Raw genomic sequence first — 21,471 nt, 5'->3', positions numbered from 1 at the left:
GGTAGTCAGGTTGGTTCTGATGAGCTAACTTCTTGAAGGAGAGACTAGTAAACTTAAAAAGAGTTTTTCGGGGTCATAAAACAAAGCCTCTTCTGCGTTCAGGATGCCGCTGCTGAAGGGGAACCTTCAGGGTCCTACCTTACCTGTCCGTAAGCCAGTCTTCGAGCAGGAATAAGGCTCCTCCTCGATTTCTACGAGAATTGGGAAGACTATATGCTCGAATACTCGATTACTTTCTGTCATATAAGTGGGTTCCCCCCCCATTGACAGATACTGAACGTTTTGTTCATGAAACTTACCTGACAGATATATATATAGCTGTATTTTCCGAAGTCCGACAGAATTTCAAATTCGCGGCACACGCAGTGGGCGGCCAGGTGGTAGTACCCTTCCCGCCGCTGGGAGGCGGATATCAGGAACTATTCCCATTTTCTATTCATATATTTTTTCTGTCGCCGGTCGGTAAACAACTGTTTACAGACCTCCGCCTAGGATTTTGAAACTTCATTAGCCGCTTAAGTATCCTAATTATTCTTTCGATTATTGACTTGGATTTGTGGCTAGGCATACGCTATCGTAAATTTTTTCATTGCATTTGATGTCTGAAGCTAGTTAGCCTAGTTTCAGACTTTGTTGTCTGCATGCGGTAAGGGTGAGGCTACCGGAACTTTCGGTAGACACTCGCTTAGTATATATGAACGTTTACCATGTTTTCTTTGCATAAGTTCAATGTAATTAGTGTAATGTGTGACTGATTACGGAAGAAGTAGGATTCATGTACGCATTTTAGAGCGTGTTAGAATCAGGAGTTTTTCCTCCACAGTAAACAGAAGTTAGAAATAATGAACCTTCTAACCTCCTGTAGATTTTATTTTGCCTAACCCTGTGGTATGGCTTACGGGCCTAGAAGAAGTGTCTGCTAGAGGATTACATCAAGTAATCTTAGACTAAAGTGCTCGCTCTCCAATCAGTGTTGTGAAGTGTAGTGCCCCTTGTGTTGTGGAGGGGGGGCGTCAGATCGGCCCCATAATGCTCTAGGCCTGACCTCTGTCGACTCCCAGGACTCAGGGAGAGGGCTGATGTCGAAAGCCGCAAGAGGGTTACGGGGGCTCCCCACTGATCTGGCGTCCCTTCGGCAGAACCTGTTGACGCTTCCCAGGCTGCTAAAGACGTGCACTGCCACGAATCTTGAAGGATTGCTTCTCGTCCTCCGACGGGGCTCCCCTCCCCGCGCAAGGGTTGGAGCTCTCGGAAGGACTGCGCCCTCTAAGAAGCTTTAGCGAAGAGGACGCTTCATGCCTCCTCTACTCTTAGGAGGGAAACGTCAGATCGGCCCCATAACGCCTCTAGCCTAGACCCTCTGTCGGACTCCCAGGAAACCAGGGAGATGGCATGTCAAAAGCCGAAGGAGGGTTACGGTTTTTCATGCTGATTCTGGCTTCCTTTCGGCAGGTCCTGTTGTCCCTTCCCAGGCTGCCGAGATCGAGCACGTGCACGAATCTTGAAGGATTGCTTCTCGTCCTCCGAGGCAGGGTCCTCCCCACACAGGGGTTGGAGCTCTCGGAAGGACTCGCGCCCCTAAAGAAGCTTTAGAGAAGAGGACGCTTCACGTCCTCTCTCTCTCTCGTCACGAGAGGATGAAAGAGGTTCCTATGCCCTGTCAGGGCTCTCGAATTATATTTACATAAACGAAGGAGTAGAGGTCCTTCGGGTAATGTATGGTGCTCAGGAAGAGACCACATTACCCTTTTTCGAAGAATGCACTGGCTCTTTTCCTAAGGGACATATTAAGGAGGCTCATTATCTTGCCAGAAGAGTGATTTGAGCCTCCTGCGAGTGAACGCTCATGAAGTTAGAGCTGTTTCAACCTCGCTAGCATTCCAAAAGGATTTGGTAATCAAGGACATTCTAGATTCCACCTTTTGGAGGAGCAACTCAGTATTCTTCCTCCTCCTAATGGCGCTCCGTATACGTTATGTAACGTTTCGCTTTACTCGTAAAAGCAAGCTGATAAGTTTGACGTCCGGCAAGCTGCTTTGCACAGTCAACAACTTATTATGTCTCTGGTTCGGCCATAAGAAGGCAATTTAGACGTGAGGAAGCTTTTGGAGGTGCTCGACATCCTATAAGTAGAGACATTCTCCAGGACGCTCGGAAGCACCTTGCGAGGGTGTCTTTCGGACGCTCGGCGTTCCTTTTGCTGAGCTGCGTTTCTGTAGATATTCTTTTGCATTACTAAGACCGCAAGTTTGTCGCACAGGCCGGCCACTGTCTTTGTATAGAAGGTATGAAGGTCTTTAAGGCCCGTCTTGAAGACGAAAAGCCATACGTCTTCCTTTAGTGTTCACACATTCAGGAGCAGCGTGGCGGCTCTCCATGGAGACTCGCATGAGGTGACGTCCCTTGAAAATATTCAACGTCATAACGCAAACGCGCGTTCGTCATACATTGGATAAGTTGGCAAGGTCGCTCGCCAGGGACGCCCTCTTGGCGGCCTTGGCCTTGCATGCATCAGGGCGCTCAACGAGTTCCTCTCTGAAACGTCGTTCAGAAGACTTGGTGTTCGCTGCCCAGACACGCTCGTAGCTAAGCAGGACCGTTTTTTTGAGGACGCTCAGCATGGACGCTTTCCAGGACGCTAAGCAGGACGCTCGGCAGGACGCTTTCCAAGGACGCTCAGCAGGACGCTTATTGGAGGACGCTTTTGTGGACATTTCGCCAGGACGCTTCGGTTGGAAGCTCGGCAGGACGCTTTGCGAGAGAAAAGACTTGGTAGAAGGCGTCTTATTTTTGCTGTTCACGACGTTTCTTAGGATGCTTGACGCTTTATACAACGCTCGTCAAGACGAGGTTTTTTTGTTCAGGACTCTCCACAGGACATTCCTTACAGAAAATTTTTTAAAAAGGATTCGGAGTTAGCGGAGGAGACATACCCGAATTTTTTGTTTCTTCGATCCCTCTTTCCTCTTCATCGATTTCTCTGAGAATCGGGAAGATTATATACTGGCGGATTCCTGGTGACTTTCGGTCATGTTTAAAGGGGTTTTCCCCTATTAGCAAAGTGGCTAATAGTTTTGTCAAGTAAGGGACGTTTTCCCCATTGTCAAGATACTAAACGTTTTGTCATTTTAAGTGGGGGACCCCTCATAAATGGGTAGTTCTCATTGACATAGATTTTAAACGTTTTTTTATCGTTTTAAGCGGATAAACTCGTTAACAAATTTCGGAAGAGCTCTATGATTCATTTTCAGAGGCTCATCCGAGATAAGAAAAAGACTTGTAGACTAGATCCAGGAAGTCTTATGTCCAATATCATAAGAACATTGAACGGTCCTTTCGATCCTCGGTTTCTCTCTTGATGATCTCTATTCGAATATTACTCCCTTTTTCTTGAAAAGTGTCTTGGCAAAGAGTCAAGGAGTTCTTTTAAAAAGTCTCATTCATTAGAACGTGGACAGTCGTTTTCCTTTCTTTCTCTTCCTTCCTCGTCGAGGAAAGATGTAGTAGAGAATTCGATGTTCAAATTACTACAATACTTGCGTTAGTTTATCTTTGCGTCATTTTGCTAACGCATGGGTCAAGTCATATACGCATATCGTATTTACCTCTGCGGATAGAAGCCGAAAGAACTGTTGTTCTAATGTAATTATTTGACCACTCCCTTCAAACCTTCCAAGAGTTTTTCGGAGTAAGAACAACTCTTCAGGTATTGTTACGACAACACCAACTCAGCTTCTGATATTTAGCGAATTCTGTTTCGTTTAAATAGGTCCCCCACTGCTTGAGAGTTTCCTTTTGCTCGAGAATAATCATACCTATTCCTTCGTAAAGGCAGTTACTGGCAACTCAGGCAGATAGTATTCTGTTTCACCATTGAAGCTTTCCTTCTAGGAAGACTTCTCCTTCACTGTTTTTTTGATAGAGATCGAAGGTGGTCGATCTCCAATCCTTATTTGTTTTCTTGAAGGAAAGAATTTAGGATGGAGATCGTTGTTCAGAAACCTATAAATATACTACGTATATTAACCTCGCGACAGGATTCTACTAAGCAGTTGAATTGTCCGAGGGGTAGGCGCATATCCTAGTTATTCTAACGGATTGCGACTTAGAACGAGAAGTATTCCTAATTGAACTGCAACACCAAACTCAGCTTCTGTATTTAGCGAATTTTGTTTCGTTTAAATATGCTGCTTGAGGAGTTTCCTTTTGCTCGATAATTTCATACCTATCCCTTCGTAAAAGGAGTAGCTGGCAAACTCAGGCAGATAGTGCGAGACGATGAACAAGGCTGCTGTTAACTGTGATCTACGCAGTACCGGCTAGCTCGGTGTCATGCGCGGTTGGTTACGTCTCTCTCCCTTGCGGAATGGCTGAATAAAAACCGTCTCTCTGCCCTACAATCATGGATTTAGCCTCGGGTTGAGGAAATTTCTAGTAATCTTGAATGAACATGCCTTCCGTTTACTTCGAAATTTCAACAGATATCTCTTATACTTGTTCGGTGCGGTTTACCGCACGGTACAGAATTCTGTACGAATCTAACCGCGGCATAGCACTAAATAATAATGCTCTCCTGCTTATGCAAAGCGCAGCCTTATTTAGGGAAGGAAGCAGGCTGAGTGAGGGAATGGATGAGTTTTGCTGGGGACCATTTCCCTCACTGGGAGAGCTTGTTTTCCCTGAATAAACAGCAATTCAGACCTCTACAATTTTTCCTCACGAAGAAATTGGAATAACTCATCAAAGATCTTGTAATAATTCTAATTTTTCTCTCAACGGCTTGAGGATCACCTCGGGGGATAGCGAGAGGGGTTGCCAGACATCCGAACAGAGGACAGATGTTCTGGCACATTGTCTGAAAGAATTGGAAGCCAAAATTGGTCGGCTCTCCAGTTCCTCGAAGGGGTGAGTTTGGATCGAGTGGCCCAAATCATCTCGGATAATTTCTCAGCTTCTCTCATAGCTCAAGAAGAGAGAATTTGGTTATGGGCTTGGGCACGGAACGTAACGATCCTCAAGAAGGTTTCGTTAAGTTTTCGTAATATTGAAGACGAAGGAGCTTCCTCTTAAGTTGTTCCCTTATTCATGATCCTAGAGGATTAGCTTTAGTCGCCACATGTTGGCCTCTAAGAGGTTGGTTATTCCACAGAGGTCAGGTAATTCAAGCCGAATTGTCCAAAGACCCTTCCCGAGAGAATCGGTGTAATCTCCACATCGTCACTTAGTGAAGTATCTAATATCTCTCCTCTCTGAGTCTGAAGGCGTTTAGACTATCGAGAAGCGATAAGACTTCAAGATTAATGGCAGTCTCTTGGCCAAGGCAAAGCAGTGCTGCCTATTTTTCAGTGTTCAATCGGAGGGGGCCGTTTCTGGAGATAGTGAAGGGAAAATCGATGCCTTGTTCCTCCCCTTCGACCTCTGTGAATTTCTTTATGGTTTCTATCTTTCCGTATGAAGTATGAGATAAGATAGAAGGTCGTAACTATTTGTAGAATATGCAAATATGTTGTTGACGGCCTCTAGGCTCAGAGATTCGGTTCTGTCAAACAACTAAGCTTCACGATCTTTGAGGTCTGGGGGAGATCTTGAAATTTCTCTGGATCGCAGGTTCCGGCATGGAACTTAGACGTAGTCTGAGTTTACTGATGCCAAAAGCGTTTCGAAACCTATCCTTTCTGCGAAACTTAATACCACGTGACCAGAAAGGCTAACATTCTAACCGCTCTAGCCACGGCAAAGAGGGTTAGTGAGGTTTTAGCCATCATCAGAGGTTTTAGCTTTAAAGTAAAGGACATAATTGCGGTCTGTCCTCTAAGCCTTTCCGTTCTTGATAAGAACGGAAACCTGTCTAACCCTTGACCCGAAGGCTTGGAGACCAAAGGGTCATGGCAACAATTATTGGGCAAGGGCATTAGAGTAGTCCGTGTGCCTGTCGGGTCTCTCAAGTTTTATCTTGATAAAACTATAGAAAAGTCGAGATCAACGGACAATCTGCGGTGTTCCGTAAAAGACCAGACTGGTTCATGTCCAAGAACACCCTGGCATTATAGTCAAGGAGTTCTTTTAAGAAGGTCTTCATTCATTATGTTTGCATAAAGATTTGAGATTTTTTCTTAATATGAATGCTCAAGAGGAGGTGAGGGCGCGGCCTCGGGAAGCATTTCAACAGGGCATGACACTCAGTAACATCCTGGAGTGCCACGCTTTAGCGAAGCAACTCTGTGTTCGCTTCACACTCCCGACGGGATGTGAAGACGACATTTGAGATCTGTACGTCGCTAGGACCATACATATCCGTAGATATATTATTGGGGGCAGCAAGCAACACGAATCCTATCCTATAGAAAAGGGATAGGTGTGCTTTTGTAACTTTGAAGGGTTGGTCGCTTGAGGCGCGTTCCTTTTCTTTAGCCTAGAAGTTATGAACTAACTTTGATAGTTAGGTCAGGTGGTGGTTTTTAGCTTCGTTGCCCTCAGAAATATGGTCATATGGTCTAGTCACATTGTGGTCACGCCCCCGTTGACAGATCATATAGAGCGCACCAGCATTACAGGTCTCTACCCTACCTCGCTGGCAACTCTAGTAACGCAGAAGCAGACTTTGGTGACAGTAATCACGAAGTCGGCTATGCTAACAGGTGAGGAACCAAGATGTATATCATCTACTTAATTTAGTTTTCCAAAAATCCTAATCTGTCTCTTCCCACCATCCGAAGTGGGATTCAGCTATATATATATCTGTCAGGTAAGTTTCATGAACAAAATGTTATTTGTTATAATACAATTAAGTTTGTTCATACTTACCTGGCAGATATATATAATTAAAGTGCCCACCCCACAACCTCCCCTCAGGAGACAGTGGCAACTGATAAAATATGAATAGAAAATGGGAATAGTTTCCTGATATCCGCCTCCCAGCGGCGGGGGAATGGGTACTACCACCTGGCCGCCCACTGCGTGTGCCGCGAATTTTGAAATTCTGTCGGACTTCGGAAAATACAGCTATATATATATCTGCCAGGTAAGTATGAACAAACTTAATTGTATTATAACAATAACATTTTGTCAGGTAAGTGGGTGACCCCCCATTGACGAAATATAAAACTCTTTGTCACGTAAATGGGTTAGTTCCCATTGACAAAGATCCCAATAACATATCGCGTAAGCGGGTAAGCTCTCATTGACAAGATTCAGAAGAACCCTCATTCATAGGTCACTACCTCGCTGAGGCTCTTAGGGGAAAAACAGACTTGTAGACTACGTCCATGAAGTCTTTCTGTCCGATAACATAAGAAGCTGAGCTGTCCTCTTCGGTTCTCGGTCTAACTTGAGGCTCGTCCTTCGACTAATACTAATTCGTTCTCTTGGCTAAGGAGAACGAAGACAGTAGATCTCCATTCCCCCTCTTCCTCGTCGAGGAAAGAATGTAGTAGGGAGGTAGCTGTCCAAGTGACTACAATACTCTATGTATTTTACCTTCGCATCATATTACTATTAAGCGATTGTATGGTCAAGTTATATACGCATACCGTGGTTTATCCTTACGGATGGCAACCAAGAGGGACTATTATTCTATTGCATTTAATCGGTAAATCCCTGCAATCTTCCGGGAGTTTCCGGTTTCCCTTTTTAGATATTTAAGGTATTGTTACGACATCACCACTCAGCTTCTGTATTTAAGCGAAATCTGTTTCGCTTAAATATACCTGCTTGAGATTTTCTTTCTGCTCGATGATGGATAACAACCAACCTATCCTTTGTAGAATGAATAGCTGGCAACTCAGGTGGAATAGTGCGAGACGGCAAAACGTAGGCTGCTGTCATGTAGAGCAGCTCAGTACCAAGCTGGTTCTCTGCCATGTGCTGTCTGTTACGTCTCTCTCCTTCGGGATTGACTGACTTAACCGTATCTCTGCCCTACAATCACAGACTTTAGCCTCGGGTTGAGGGGGGGGGGGAATCCTCTCATGCATGAATGAACATCGCCTTCGCTTTGCGAGAATTTTTTCAACAGAGGACCTTTTTGGTTCTGTTACCGCACTGTAAACAGAATTCTGTACGAGTCTACCGCGGCATAGCACACATAATTTCATCCACCACATAATTTCATCTGGCCCGGCAAACAAATCCCTGGGTGATAATTATCGCACGACTGTCAACAGAATGTAAGAATGGATTTGGAAATTGGCATTTTTGTAGATATGACAGGTCATATGAATCAATTTGAATCTGGAAGTTGCAAGGCAAAACAAATTTGATCAGTGACTACTTTTGTTCATGTCAAGGCATTCAGAACAAACGAAACTTGCGCTACTTGAAGGCCAGGTGAAAGTTAAGAATTTTGCTCATTTTCCGTGTTGTGAAAAATTTCATGCAGAAAGTACAGTTGAATTTCCTTCTTCATTTGCAAATGAAAAAAACAGTTTCAGGAGCGATTTGCTGGACCTTGATGCCAAAGTGAATGAAATCAGGCTCTTTCATAATCCATTTGACTGCAATGCTGAAAATCTTCCAACTCAATTTCAAATGGAAATTATTGATCTCCAGGCAGATGATGGACTAAAGATAAGTATAGAGAAGGAAAATCTGATTGAGTTTTATAAATGCCTGCAGCCAGATCAACTTTCCAAATTGATAAAGTTTGCTTGTAGTTTTTTGTCCATTTTTGGTACAACATACTTTGTGTGAACAAACATTTTCCAAAACTGAAGTATGTGAAATCTAACTATCGAGCAAATTTGGTCCGATGATCCATTTGAAAATCAATTCTTACAATTGGCTCATTCTAATCTGGAACCTGATTTTCTATGAAATTTTGAAAAGTCAAAAACGTCAGTATCATTCGTCACATTAATTTGGCTGCATAAAACTAAAAGCAGGAATCTATTTAGTTTACCCTGATTTTTCCAACAAGATATGTTTAATTTTTTTCCATGTTTATACTGTAATATTTGAGGAAATTAAATTACTGACACTGAATTTTTTTTCCTTTTTGGCCCACAATAAAGAAAATGTGAGAAATATGTAATGTGGCCCTTACATTGAAAAGTTTGTAGACCCCTGCACTAGAATAAATGCACACCTGCTTAGGCAAAGCGCAGCCTTATTGGGGAAGGAAACATGCTCGGTGAGGAAGGGATTGATTCTGCTGGGGACCATTTCCTCGCTGGAGAAGTTTGTTTCCCTGAAGAGACTGCATTCAGACCTCTCCAGTTTTTTCCTGCCGGAAAACTGAAATATCATCGAATATCTGGAAGTGATTCTGAACATCTCTCAGTCGGTCAACGATCACCTAAGGTTGATAGAGAGTAGGTGCCAGGCCATCTGGAGAGGGGAACAGATGTCCTGGCACATAATCTAAAGGAATTGGGAAGCAATTCGGTTGGCTGGCTCTCCAGTTCTTTGAAGAACGAGTTTTGGCCGAGTGTTCCAGATCAACTCGGATAATTCCAACAGCTCTCGCATATCCCAAGAAGTATTCGAGAAACACTCTCGGTCCCTGTTCGAGTTAACGAGAGAGAGCCTGTTATGAGCACAGGCACAGAACGTAAACGATCCTCAAGAGGTTCGTTGCAGGATTGCAGAACGTCCGTGCGGATCTTTTCGATCGACGGCAGCAACTACTGACGTCTGAGTTGGACTCTTCACTTAGAAGTATGTCGAGAGTTGTGGAGACTTTAGGGGCGTCCTTTGATAGATCTCTTCGCAATGTTGAAGATGAAGAGGCTTCCTCTAGACTGCTCCCTTGTTCTCGATCCGGGAGCGGTAGCAATAGACGCCATCCTATGGAATTGAAAGGGGATGGATGTTTAGTCTTTTTCCCCTATTCAAACTCTTAGGAGAAGTAATAAGATAATTTGCGGCGTCAGAGGGAGCGAGGATGACGCTGATATCGCCCCATGTTGGCCTGTTCGAGTGAACCTGGTTCACAGAGGTCGTGTCCTTCCTAGCGCACTTTCCAAGGACCCTTCCCGAGAGAGTTGGTCTACTCTAACAGCCCACTTCGAGAGGTACCACACCTCTCCGCTCTGAGTCTGACTGCGTTCAGACTATCGAGAAGTTGACCAGAGCGAGAGGCTTTTCAAGACTAGTGGCTAGTGCGATTGCCAAGGCAAAGAAGAGCTTCCTATCTTGCAGTGTACCAATCGGAGGGGCCGTTTTCTGAAGAGATGTGCAGGAAGAATGGCTTTTTCCTCCACCTCGACCTCTGTGAATTAGATTGCCGTCTTCCCTTTCCGTCTGAGGAATGTGGATAAGCTGGCAGTCCCGACTACATTAAAGAATACAGAAGTATGTTGTCGACGGCCTTTAGACTCAGAGATTTGGATCTGTCGAACAACAAAGCCCTTCACGATCTTTGAGGTCTGTTGAATTCTCGAAACTGTCTAAATCGAAGCTTATGGCATGGAACTTAGACGTAGTCTGGAAGTTCCTGATGTCGAAGCCTTTCGAACCTCTCCTTTCTGCAAACTTTAAGCACGTGACCAGAAAGGCTAATTTTTCTAACCACTCTAGCTATGACAAAGAGGGTTAGTGGGGTTTAAGCCATCAGCAGACATATTAGCTTTAGAGGACATAATGCGGTGTGTTCTCTAAGCCCTTCGTTCTTGGCTAAGAATGAAAACCCGTCTAACCCTTGGCGCAGGAGCTTGGAGGTCAAGGGGATGTCACAATTTATTGGGAAAGAGCCAGAGAGTGTCCTGTGCCCTGTCATGGCTCTCAAGTTTTATCTAGGTAAAACTAAAAAGAAAGTCGAGATCCTTCGGACATTCTGCGGTGTTCCGTAAAAGACCAGACTTGCCCATGTCAAAGAATGCTCTGGCGTCCTTTTAAGGAGCTCTTTCAAAGAGGCTCATTCGTCATGTTTAGACAAGGTTTTAAAACCTCTAAGATGAATGCTCACGAGGTGAGGGCGCGGCCTCGGAGGCATTTCAAAAGAGCACGGCACTCTGTAAGATCCTGAGTGCCACATTTTAGTGAAGCAACTCTGTGTTCGCTTCACACTACCTGCGGGATGTGAAGACGACATATGAGATCTGCTGCTCGCTAGGGCCATACGTGTCTGCTGACACAATCTTGGGGGCAAGAAGTACCACTCATCCTATCCTGTAGAAAATGGTTAGGAAGAAATTATAGTTGTTTGGTCAGCCGCCAGTGGTGGACTTCTCATTTCTTAGCTTTAGTTAAACATCCTTAACTTTGGATAGGTTGGCCAGGTGGTGATATATATTACTTCTTAGCCCTCATAGTATGGTCAATATGGTCTAGTCACATTATGGTCACGCTCCCGTTGACAGATCATCTAGAACTCACCTTGCTGGAGAGACTAGTAAAGCAAAAGCCGACTTGGGTGACAGTAATCACGAAGTCAGCTATGCTAACAGGTATGGAACCAAGATGTCAATCATTTGCATGCAATTTGTTTCCTAATTCATTCTATTCGGGTCCCTTCCACCTCCAAAGGTGGGATTCAGCTATATATAATAGTGACAGGTAAGTTTATGAACAAAAAATGATATTGTTATGATACAATAAAGTTTGTTCATACTTACCTGGCATATATATAATCAAGTACCCACCCACCTCCCCTCAGGGGACAGTGGTACTAGAAATTCTGAATAGAAAATGGGAATGGTTCCTGATACCCGCCTCCCAGCGGCGGGAATGGGTACTAACCACCTGGCTGACCACTGCGTGTGTCGTAAGTTTTGAAATTCTGTCGGACTTCGGAGAATACAGCTATATATATATCTGCCAGGTAAATATGAACAAACTTTATTGTATCATAACAATATCATTTTTTATACTTTCTGTTTTTTAGTATCACTTGGTTCTTCCTTTTTGCTTACTACTCCTACTAAAGGCCTCTTTAAAAAATAACTATCCAAGGAAGATTGCTTCTGCCTACTTTTGACAATGTTCCTGAAACGACTCGGGCAAACGTCCTCGAACTGTGCAAGCATACGACCTGTGTAAGCCTTTTCGGTTTTTTTTTTTCTACGAATGATTGCACCTTATGAAAAGCAGCTAGAGCGTCCTAAATTTCTGCCACTGTCATAGAGTCGTCGTCCTCCTCTTCGCCGCTGCTAGAGAACTCCTCTTGAACGACGTTATGTTGCATGGCCTCCAACTCCTTCAGGTCATCCGTCATAAGCTCCTCTTGGTGCTCCTCAAGAAGGTCATTGATGTCGTCCTCGTCGACGTCCAGCCCCATGGACTTGCCGAGTGCAACGATTTCATCAAGATCTGGTTGTGAAACAGTTTCAGGATCGTCAACTGTTTCTGAATCTGCAGCACCAGCTTCGCCCACGTCGAATCCCTCGAAGCCTCGGGTGGATACGGTATCAGGCCAGAGTTTCCTCCACGAGGAATTCAAGGTTCGCCTTGAAACCTCCTGCCAAGCTTGGTCGATGAGTTGGATGCATATTACGATATCGAAATGCTCCTTCCAAAATTCACCCACGGTGAGGTTTGTGGCATCGGTGATGTTGAAACATCTCTTGAAAAGATGTTTGTTCCAATATGAATACAAACCATCGGTCCTTTACAATAGGAAGGTAACTAGCGGCAGCTGGAACGGTCGTAAGCTTCGAACAAGGGAGTTCGGTAGTTAACTGCTTGTCCGACAGTGTGCGCACGGCGCGACTGGGAGGTGAAGAACCACTTTGCTTTCGGCCGCGTTGGTGGTTGGACGTGTTCTACATTTCTCTCTGCCCGCTTCTTTGTCATATGCTTTGTGTTTTTCTCAATCTTGGTTTGTTTGTGTGTGTCAAGAATAACTGTAAGTACGTGTACTTTCTATTATTGTCATTATTATTGATATGGATCCTTGTGAATTGGAGCTGTCCCCGCGCCCCCCATCAGCCGCAGAGTTTGCCCTGGTGTGGAGAGCCGTAAGTGCGGGGCCTTCCGCTCCTTTCCCAAAGTGGATCCTCATGTATTATGTGCTCGGTGCCGGGGGCGTGAAAGCTCTCGGGCAAAGCCTTGTGATGTATGTAATTCCTGGTCGGAAAAGCGGGTGCTGTATGAGGGTAGGAGGAAGCGACGTAAGCCTGCCAAGGAGTCCTGGGAAAGCTCTCTGGCGACTTCCTTGGTCACAGACAAGTCTTCTTCCTTCCTGCCGCCATCGCAGCTCCTGCGTACGGATCCTTCCCCTTCGGGGGGGGGGGGGGTTCTCTCGTTCATTCTCCGCCTGATACGCCTGGGCGTAGAGGAGGGGGCGAGATACCCCGACGTACAGTTGTATTCGGGGTCTTCCGTTCGCTCGGGTGGGGCTTGTCCCCCCCCCCCCCCCCCCCCCTGTGTGAGGGGGAACCCCTCCTACTGACCCGACTTTTGCCTCCTCAGGTGCTTTTGCTGCGGGCGATGACCTCGGCCAGGTATGGTTCTCGCTAGGTATCCAGGGCACACTGAGCTTGCGGGGGCTGCTACATCATCTGGTGGGTGCTGCTCCGGTCACCCATGGACCGGTGACCACCACCACCACCACCTTGTCAACCCTGGGGTATGCCGCCCCTCCTCACCTGGTCTATACTCAGCATGTGGCTTCGGTGACTCCTTCAGCTGCTGTGCAGGCTCCGATTGCTGTCTTTCCGAGGAGGGGCGTGCCGCCTCCACCCGGGTTCGTCGCTCTCACCCCAGCCCCCGACTTTCGGTGCCCTAAGAGTTCGCCCCTGGATCTGCCACCGGTACCCAGGATGCCGCTGGCTGCTGCCCCGTCTCCTGCCGTACCTGCCGCTCCTGCCTTACTTTCCGTGCTTGGACCAGCCCCTGCCGACGTCGTTCTTGCCCGTAGTGTTGCTGCCCCAGTCGCGGGTCCTTCCGGACAGGTGCAGGCGGGCCGTGTTGCTTCGGCAATAGCCCCTGCTCCGTCCTGGATGGAGGACCTGACGTCTGTCCTGAGGGAGCTGATGAAGAAGAAGAGGAAGGTGTCGTCGTCGTCTTCTTCGTCGTCGCCTGCTGCCGCCTCTTCCCCTTCGACTTCCAAGGCTTCCAAGCCAAGGAAGAAGGCTGCCTCCTCCCCCCCTAAGAAGTCTCCTTCGGGAGCTTCTAAGGGCCTGTCTCGCTCTGGTGAGACGGGGGTTTCTTCCGCTGGTCCTCCTGCTCCTTCAGGAGGGGGGGCCGTCTCTCCTTCCGCAAGGAAGAAGAAGACGGGGACCAGAGGGGTACCGGCTAACACCTGTACTTCCTCACCTGGTGTTAGAGGTTCTACTGCTGCACCAGGTTCTGGGTCGGCCTCTCGTTCGCGAGAGGTACCGAGTGTACGGTCTCCTGCGGGCGACCGTACAGCTAAGGTTCAGACTTCTGAGTTCGCTCGGCGCCAGGACCGAGGCACAGAGCGGAAGACTGGCGAGAGTCGCTAAGGTGACTCCTGCAAGGCCAGCGATTGCTCTCGTAGCGAGCCGCAGGCTACCAGGGTTGACGTGACGGTCCCAGGCTGGCCACGGGCCGAGGCTAGGAAGAGGTCCCCTTGATCGTAAGAACTAGCTCGGCTGGTTCCAACGGTTTTATGCGCTGTGAGGATAGGCACCGCTCCCACCATGATAGCGGACTCTGCAGGTCACCTGACAGCCGCTCCCACTGGGACCGGGAAGGGCGAGGCAACATGGAGCGGAAAGGCTCTTCAACCTGTGGGGGCGTCCAGTAGTGGATCTGTTCCCCACCCGGCACAGCAGGAAACTTGAGGTTTTCTTTTCAGCCGTGCTGGACCCATGGGCAGCTGCAGAGGACGCTCTTCAACACACGTGGGACAACCTCTTCGTGTATGCCTTTCCCCCATTCTGCCTGATTCGCAAGGTGATCAGCCGAGTGCTTGCCACCCCGAATCTCAGGATGATCTTGGTGGCTCCCAAATGGCCCCAGGCCATTTGGTACCCGGACCTGCTGGCTATGCTTGCAGAAGCACGGAGAGAGATTCCCCCTTGGCACAACCTTCTCGTCCAGCCACACGTAGAACGGTACCACCAGACAGTCCAGTCTCTACATCTTCACGGCTGGCTGTTATCCACCATCTCTTGCGAGTGAGAGGCTTTTCTCGCCGAGCAGCAACAGAGATGGCTGGGCACGTCAGATAGTCCTCTGCAGCTGTGTACCAGGGAAAGTGGGCCGTCTTCTGTGGTTGGTGTCGTAGACGGGGTATATCTCCTCTCAGAGGCACTCTTCAGCAGGTAGCGGATTTCCTCGTGTTTCTTCGCCGAGACAAGCTCCTCTCTGTCCCCACAGTCAAAGGATATAGAGCCGCCCTGGCCCTATTCCTGAAACTGAGGGGGGTGGATATCTCGAATTCGTTCGAGATCTCCTTGCTAATGAGAAGCTTTGAGAGATCTTGCCCACCCAGGGAACTCAGGCCCCTGGGGTGGGACGTGACTCTCGTCCTTAGGAGTCTGACTCGAAGGCCCTTCGAGCCACTCAGAGAGTCGTTAGACAGGGATCTGACCCTCAAGACCCTCTTCTTGTTGGCCCTGGCATCGGCGAAGAGATTAGGGGAACTTCATGGTTTTTCCTTCGACGTCAAGCATATTAGGGAATGGGGATCTGTGACGCTCGATTTCGTCCCGAACTTCGTAGCTAAGACTCAGAATTCTTCGGTCCCTGACAACCGGTTCGAGTCTTTCACAATCCCCTCCCTAATGGACTTCACAGACAACGATACGGATGAGATGCTGCTTTGTCCTGTAAGGGCGCTACGGCGTTATCTGAAGAGAACTCGGCACCTCAGGCCTGAGTGTCGACGCCTCTTCGTTAGCACTGGGGTGATCAAGAAAGAAGTATCCAAGAACACTTTCTTTCTGGCTGCGTGAGGTGATTGGGAGGGCGTACGAAGCTGATGGTAGTGACGACATCCGTACCCTTCGTCCTGAAGGCAGGGGTCTGGTCTAACCAGACCACCTTCACCTCCTTCTACCTTCTACCTTCGGGAGATCACCCACAGGTCCTTGGACACTTTTTCCTTGGGACCTGTGGTGGCTGCTGAACACGTTGTGCAGCTTACCCAGCACCCGAGCGGACAGAACAGCATCGCATCCTGGTGTGACTGCATGAATGGATGAGTGAATGAGAGTGTGACTGGCTTCTCTTCCCCATCTTTTTCTCCCCCTCTACCTGTGGGCAGAGGGACGCGGTCATCACTACGTTGGAGCAGGATACAATGCAGGTGAGCTACTCGACCGAGCCCCGTCCTATCCCTTTCATTAGCGATAGGAGCAAATATCCACCACTTCCCCCAACAAGGGGGGAAGCGGAAACCAACAAGAGAGAAACCCATGACTTCATATTGCCTCTTGCAGTAGGAACAAGTTCTTGCTTGCTAGTTTTAAGGTACACACCCCGATCATTGGGGAGAGGCTAGGATCCCTCCCTCTGCTCTTACGACCAGGGAGGGAATCCAAGGTTGGGCGAACACCAGTCTGTTCTTAAGACTCAGATTCCTCCCACCAAGAAGTGAGTCTTCCTATTGTAAAGGACCGATGGTTTGTATTCGTATCGGAACAAATAACAATTTGTCGAAAATTGTATTTTTCCTAACTATACAAACCTGGGTCCTTTTACAAAATAGTCCCCCCCACCTCATGCCACCCCTCACTCTGCATTTTCCTGGGCCTAAAGCAAAGTGGTTCTTCACCTCCCAGTCGCGCGGTGCGCGCACTGTCGGACAAGCAATTAACTACCAAACTCCCTTGTTCGAAGCTTACGACCGTTCCAGCTGCCGCTAGTTACCTTCCTATTGTAAAGGACCTCAGGATTGTATAGTTAGGAAAAATAAAATTTTTGACAAATTGTTATTTTGTATACAGCTTCTTGAAGTTCGATATCACTTGCTGGTCCATGGGCTGGAGGAGAGGGGTGGTGTTAGGTGGAAGTTAAAGAACCTTGATGAAGGATTATTCCGCTAGGAAATCTTCCTCGAGACCAGGAGGGTGAGCAGGGGCATTGTCCAACACCAGCAGGCATTTCAGAGGGAGGCCCTTCTCTTCCAAGAATTTCTTCACTGTCGGGCCGAAACACAGGTTTACCCACTCGTTACCCAGGCGTTGCGCATTAGCCCTCCACATCACTGGAAGCTTCTCCTTAAGCATTTTGTGGGCCTTGAAGGCTCGAGGAGTCTAGTAATGATAGAGAAGTAGGGGCTTCACCTCGCAATCCCTACTGGCGTTGGAACAAAGTGCGAGCGTAAGCCTGTCTTTCATAGGCTTATGCCCGGGTAGCTTCTTCTCTTCCTGCGTGATGTACGTCTGACGAGGTATTTTTTTTTCCAAAAAAGGCCAGTCTCATCCTAGTTGAAGACTTGCTGAGAACTGTAGCCTTCCTTGACCATCATCTCATCGAACGTCTTTTAAAGGCTTCGGCTGCTTTCGTGTCCGAGCTGGCTGTCTCCCCATGCCGCACCACCGAATGGATACCAGTCCGTTTACAGAATTTCTTGAACCACCCATGCGAAGCCTTGAAGTCTGGGGTTGGCGTTGATGTCCCTTCTCCTCCGTCCTCTTCAGCCTGGGCAATCAAATTGGCGAAAATAGCGCTGGCCTTGTGGCAGATTGCCGTCTCTGTTATCGTATCGCCAGCGATTTCTTTGTCTTTTATCCAGACAAGAAGAAGTCTTTCCATTTTATGGGTCCTCTTGCTGGACAAAATAGTGACGCCCTTGGAAGGTGTAGCTGCTTTGATGACATCCTTCTGCTTAAGGATGGTGCCTATTGTCGACGGACTTCGGGCGTATTCCTTGGCGATCACACTCAATCGCATACCAGCTTCATACTTCTTGATGATCTCCATCTTCGTCTCCAAAGAGAGCATCCTCTTCTTTCCGTGAATTTCAACTTTCTTGGGACCCATTGACTACGTATATACTGTACGTAATTATGTCATGTAGTACGTACGTATACGTATGTAGTAAAGTTCTCACACAACACAAAGTATACTACAACAAAATCACTAACGAATTTACGTTAATAAACGAAATCGATAGAACGAATGAATACCGGTTGCTTACGATACTGATGATGTCGTGCAGTGGCCAAAGAAGCACGCCGCTACGTAGATGCATCATGGGAGGGATGCTGACCAATAGGAGAGAAGGATCTCATGGCAGTGACTAGCATCAGGAACCAATGGGAGAGCGGGAGGATGGTGGCGAGTCTACTCAGTTGGTGGCGAGCGAGTTTCAAAATTGTTATCGGTGGTCCGGGCGAATCTCGGACTTTACAGCAACAACCTTTTGTATCTTGAACAATTTTCGTATGTAGAGCCGTAAACATTTTTGTATTTGCTTTCGTATCTCGAGTTTTTCGTAAGTTGAGCCTTTGGTATCTCGAGGTACCACTGTAATAGAATATTCAATGATATTGGTGTGTTTGATTATTTTTTAGTGCTAAGAATCTAGTTCAGAATTAGCAGTATTTGGTGCCAGTCGTGTAAGATGGAGGTCTTTAGTTTTTGCTCTTCATGATATAGCTAATACCACTTTCTACCCATTTGTTAGTTTGTCTGGTTGCTTATTAACATCACCTTCTTATTTTCAGAAAGTAAAATGTGACTTCCGTATTACTAAAAAGGGAGAGCATGGTACTTTCTCCTTCCTCTGTAGCAGTGATTGTCGTAATAATTTCGTGAACAACCTCAAACCCACTGAGTGTGTTGAGAAACCACGGCTCATCTTTGAGAAACTTTGTGGCATGTGTCATAAGGATCTGACTACACAACCGAGAAGTGGACAGTTTTCTTGGGAAACTAGAGAATTCTGCTCAGAAGACTGCTTAAGTAAGTAAAGATAAGTTATTGTTTGCAAACAATTATGTGTAATATTTTTGGGTAATCGTCATTTGGTCAGTTTGCCAAACATTTGGGTACTGTACAGGTGATTCCACTTGCCATGAAAGCTCAAGTTTTGATATGCAGTCTGGTCTAGAAGGCTGTCCTTTTTTAAAGCAAATTGTCACTTAAACTGAGCAAATTTTTCCCTTAAGAAATGATGGGAGTTAGAGTAATCTATTCTTCTTCTTCCTAGCTTAAACCCATTTTTATATGGGGTCACCATTATGAATGAGTCTTCTCCATCAATTTCTGTCCTGTACCTTTCGATACCATATCTTCCCCTACACAATCACACCATCTCTTTCTTGGTCTTCCCTTCTTCCTTCTACCCAGCACTTCCATTTCCATCGTATGTCTTCCAGCAGGACGTTCCTCCCTTCGTAATAGGTGTCCATACCATCGAAGCCTTCCTTCCTGTATTTTCTTCGATATTTCAACTACCTTTGTCGATCCTCTTATATACTCATTTCTAATTCTATCTTCCCTTGTTACTCCTGACATCCATCTTGACATTCTCATTCTATATTCGAAAAATACAACAAGTAAAGTATTTCAAGTCAAATTTACCAGATGCAACATGCAGCAGTTATAACCCAAAAAATAAGTAAAGGTAAATACTTGTAGGTGGAATAAATGCAAATAACCCAAAAGTAAATACTGAAACACTTGAATTTTTTTTAAGATATGGGAAAACACGAGTCACTTAGCAGAAAATATGAAGTTGAAAAAAGTAATGAAATGATGGAAAGGATTGGCACAACTCGCACTGCTGACCAAAAAAAAAAAAAAGCCTTACTCTTAGATCTAAACACAAGTCAATCACTTAAAAGGATGACTACTAATGGAGGCATATTTTGGGGTGGGTTGGGTATGTGCACACAGATATAAGGCTGTTTACAATTGTGTTCCTTATAAATAAGCTGTTAGACTATATTTTCAATAAAATACTCACACATCTTCACTCTTTTTTGTTAAGTGTTGTAGTATTGTGTGTCTTTTAGTGAATCATAATTAATTAATCCATTTTGTTACAGCATCTCATCTTGAAGAGGTTGCAAGCACGTGCCACATGTGTAATCAGGCTGTACGGCCAGTGTACATTGGTAAATACTGCGTACGGTTTGGTTCTGATATCCATCAGTTTTGCTCAAACCATTGCCTGGAGCGTTATAAAACAAAGATTAAAGTATGTTGCTACTGCCAGAAAAATGTCGAAAATGTTAATAAAGTGACATCTCCAGCTAATAAGGTAATGTTTAATCCCTTCTCATTCTTATGAAAAGTTTGTATTTATTAACTAAGGCAAAATACATTGTTTACATTTATCTTTAGACCAGGGTTATTAGATTTAATATTTTAAGTGTAAATATATTTTCATTTTTACTCCTGAAAATAATTGCATGCATTCTTTGGATTACAAACTATAATAGACATATGTGATCGTACTCACAATGGGGTGAATATTAAGCATTAAATTCTTTTGTAAGATTTGCTTCCTTGTTCTTGCTGTCTGCTGATGATTATGCCATTGCAGCTAAATCAATGTGTTCATAGTTTGTAGTAGTTTAGATCTTGAAAGGCTCAGTGGAATTATTTTTTGCAAGGCATAACTTGTTTTTCTCACTGACCCAGGTCTGGAAAAACTAAGCCCTATTAATAATAATAATAATAATTCTCACTGACCCATTAATAGAGTGACATAGTGCCCACCATTTTACCCTCCATTCTGTACTCAAGGGTGTCAAGGAAGAATGGATGATTCAGGAAGTGATGAGGGAATGTGCAATGTGGTGTTGGTCTTACAGGGTCCTCCTCGCGCAGGAATTTTTAGAACTTATTAATTTGTGTGTGAAATGCTGTGCCTATTACTGTTAAGATGGAGTTGTTCATCTCTTTTCGCAGGAATATTGTAGTATCAAGTGTTTAAAACGTGCGCAGCGCAGAGATATAGGTCAACAAAATTATAGTGAGACTCGATCCTGTACTGTATGTCAGGCTCAAGGTTCAAACCGCTACGAATTTCTTCTGAATGGCGAGTCTCAGCAGCTCTGTTCAGATCCCTGTCTCAATGTATTTAAATATGTCAACAAAGTTAAAGCAGGTAAGAATGACTGAGAACCTGTGTGTACCGCTGATTCTGAGTATCTCTTGAATTTTCACATGTCATTCCTATAAAAATAATTTGTCTAAGCCTTTTAATCATTTGAGTTAATATTCAAGTTCCTGTTTTGTAGTAAACTGAATCTCACAATAATGAATGTATATTTGAATGATGTGGAAATAGATTCACTTGAATTTCAAAGTCGTGCTTGCTGCACGTTGGGAATTTTTGAGTTTGATGGTTAGATATATATGTGCAGTGTATATTTCAGACAGGTTGCAGAACACCATATGTGAGTACACTGTGTATGTGTAAAATAAAAACAAGGCAATATTTTACAATGGTTAAAGAGAACAGAAAAGAAAGAGATGTAAAGCTAAGGAAGCAGAAGTAATGTCTTCAGTCAAGTAGCGTCACATAAGGCATTCTAGACAATCTGACTGGTTTTGTTAAAATTAAAGGGAAAAATAAAAATTGACCTAATGTCCGCTTATGCATTATTATGTAGGTCAGCAACACTTAATAAATTATTGATTCACTGGCATAGTAAATATTTTCTG

General features: G+C 45.6%; 1 protein-coding gene across 1 annotated transcript in view; it reads left to right on the top strand.

The window, feature by feature from the left end:
* LOC135225352 (zinc finger MYM-type protein 4-like) overlaps positions 1-21,471 on the top strand; it is a 106,216-nt gene that overhangs the window by 27,061 nt on the left and 57,684 nt on the right. Inside the window, exons 4-6 of the mRNA XM_064264686.1 lie at positions 18,519-18,756; positions 19,845-20,059; positions 20,713-20,911. Of these exons, the coding sequence (XP_064120756.1) occupies positions 18,519-18,756; positions 19,845-20,059; positions 20,713-20,911 (652 nt within the window). The remainder of the gene's footprint in view (positions 1-18,518; positions 18,757-19,844; positions 20,060-20,712; positions 20,912-21,471) is intronic.

This window comes from Macrobrachium nipponense, chromosome 13 (assembly GCF_015104395.2).
Source record: "Macrobrachium nipponense isolate FS-2020 chromosome 13, ASM1510439v2, whole genome shotgun sequence".
Taxonomy (NCBI): Eukaryota; Metazoa; Arthropoda; class Malacostraca; order Decapoda; family Palaemonidae; genus Macrobrachium; species Macrobrachium nipponense.
Note: the sequence above shows the minus strand (reverse complement) of the source record. Positions and strands in the feature narration are given on the sequence as shown.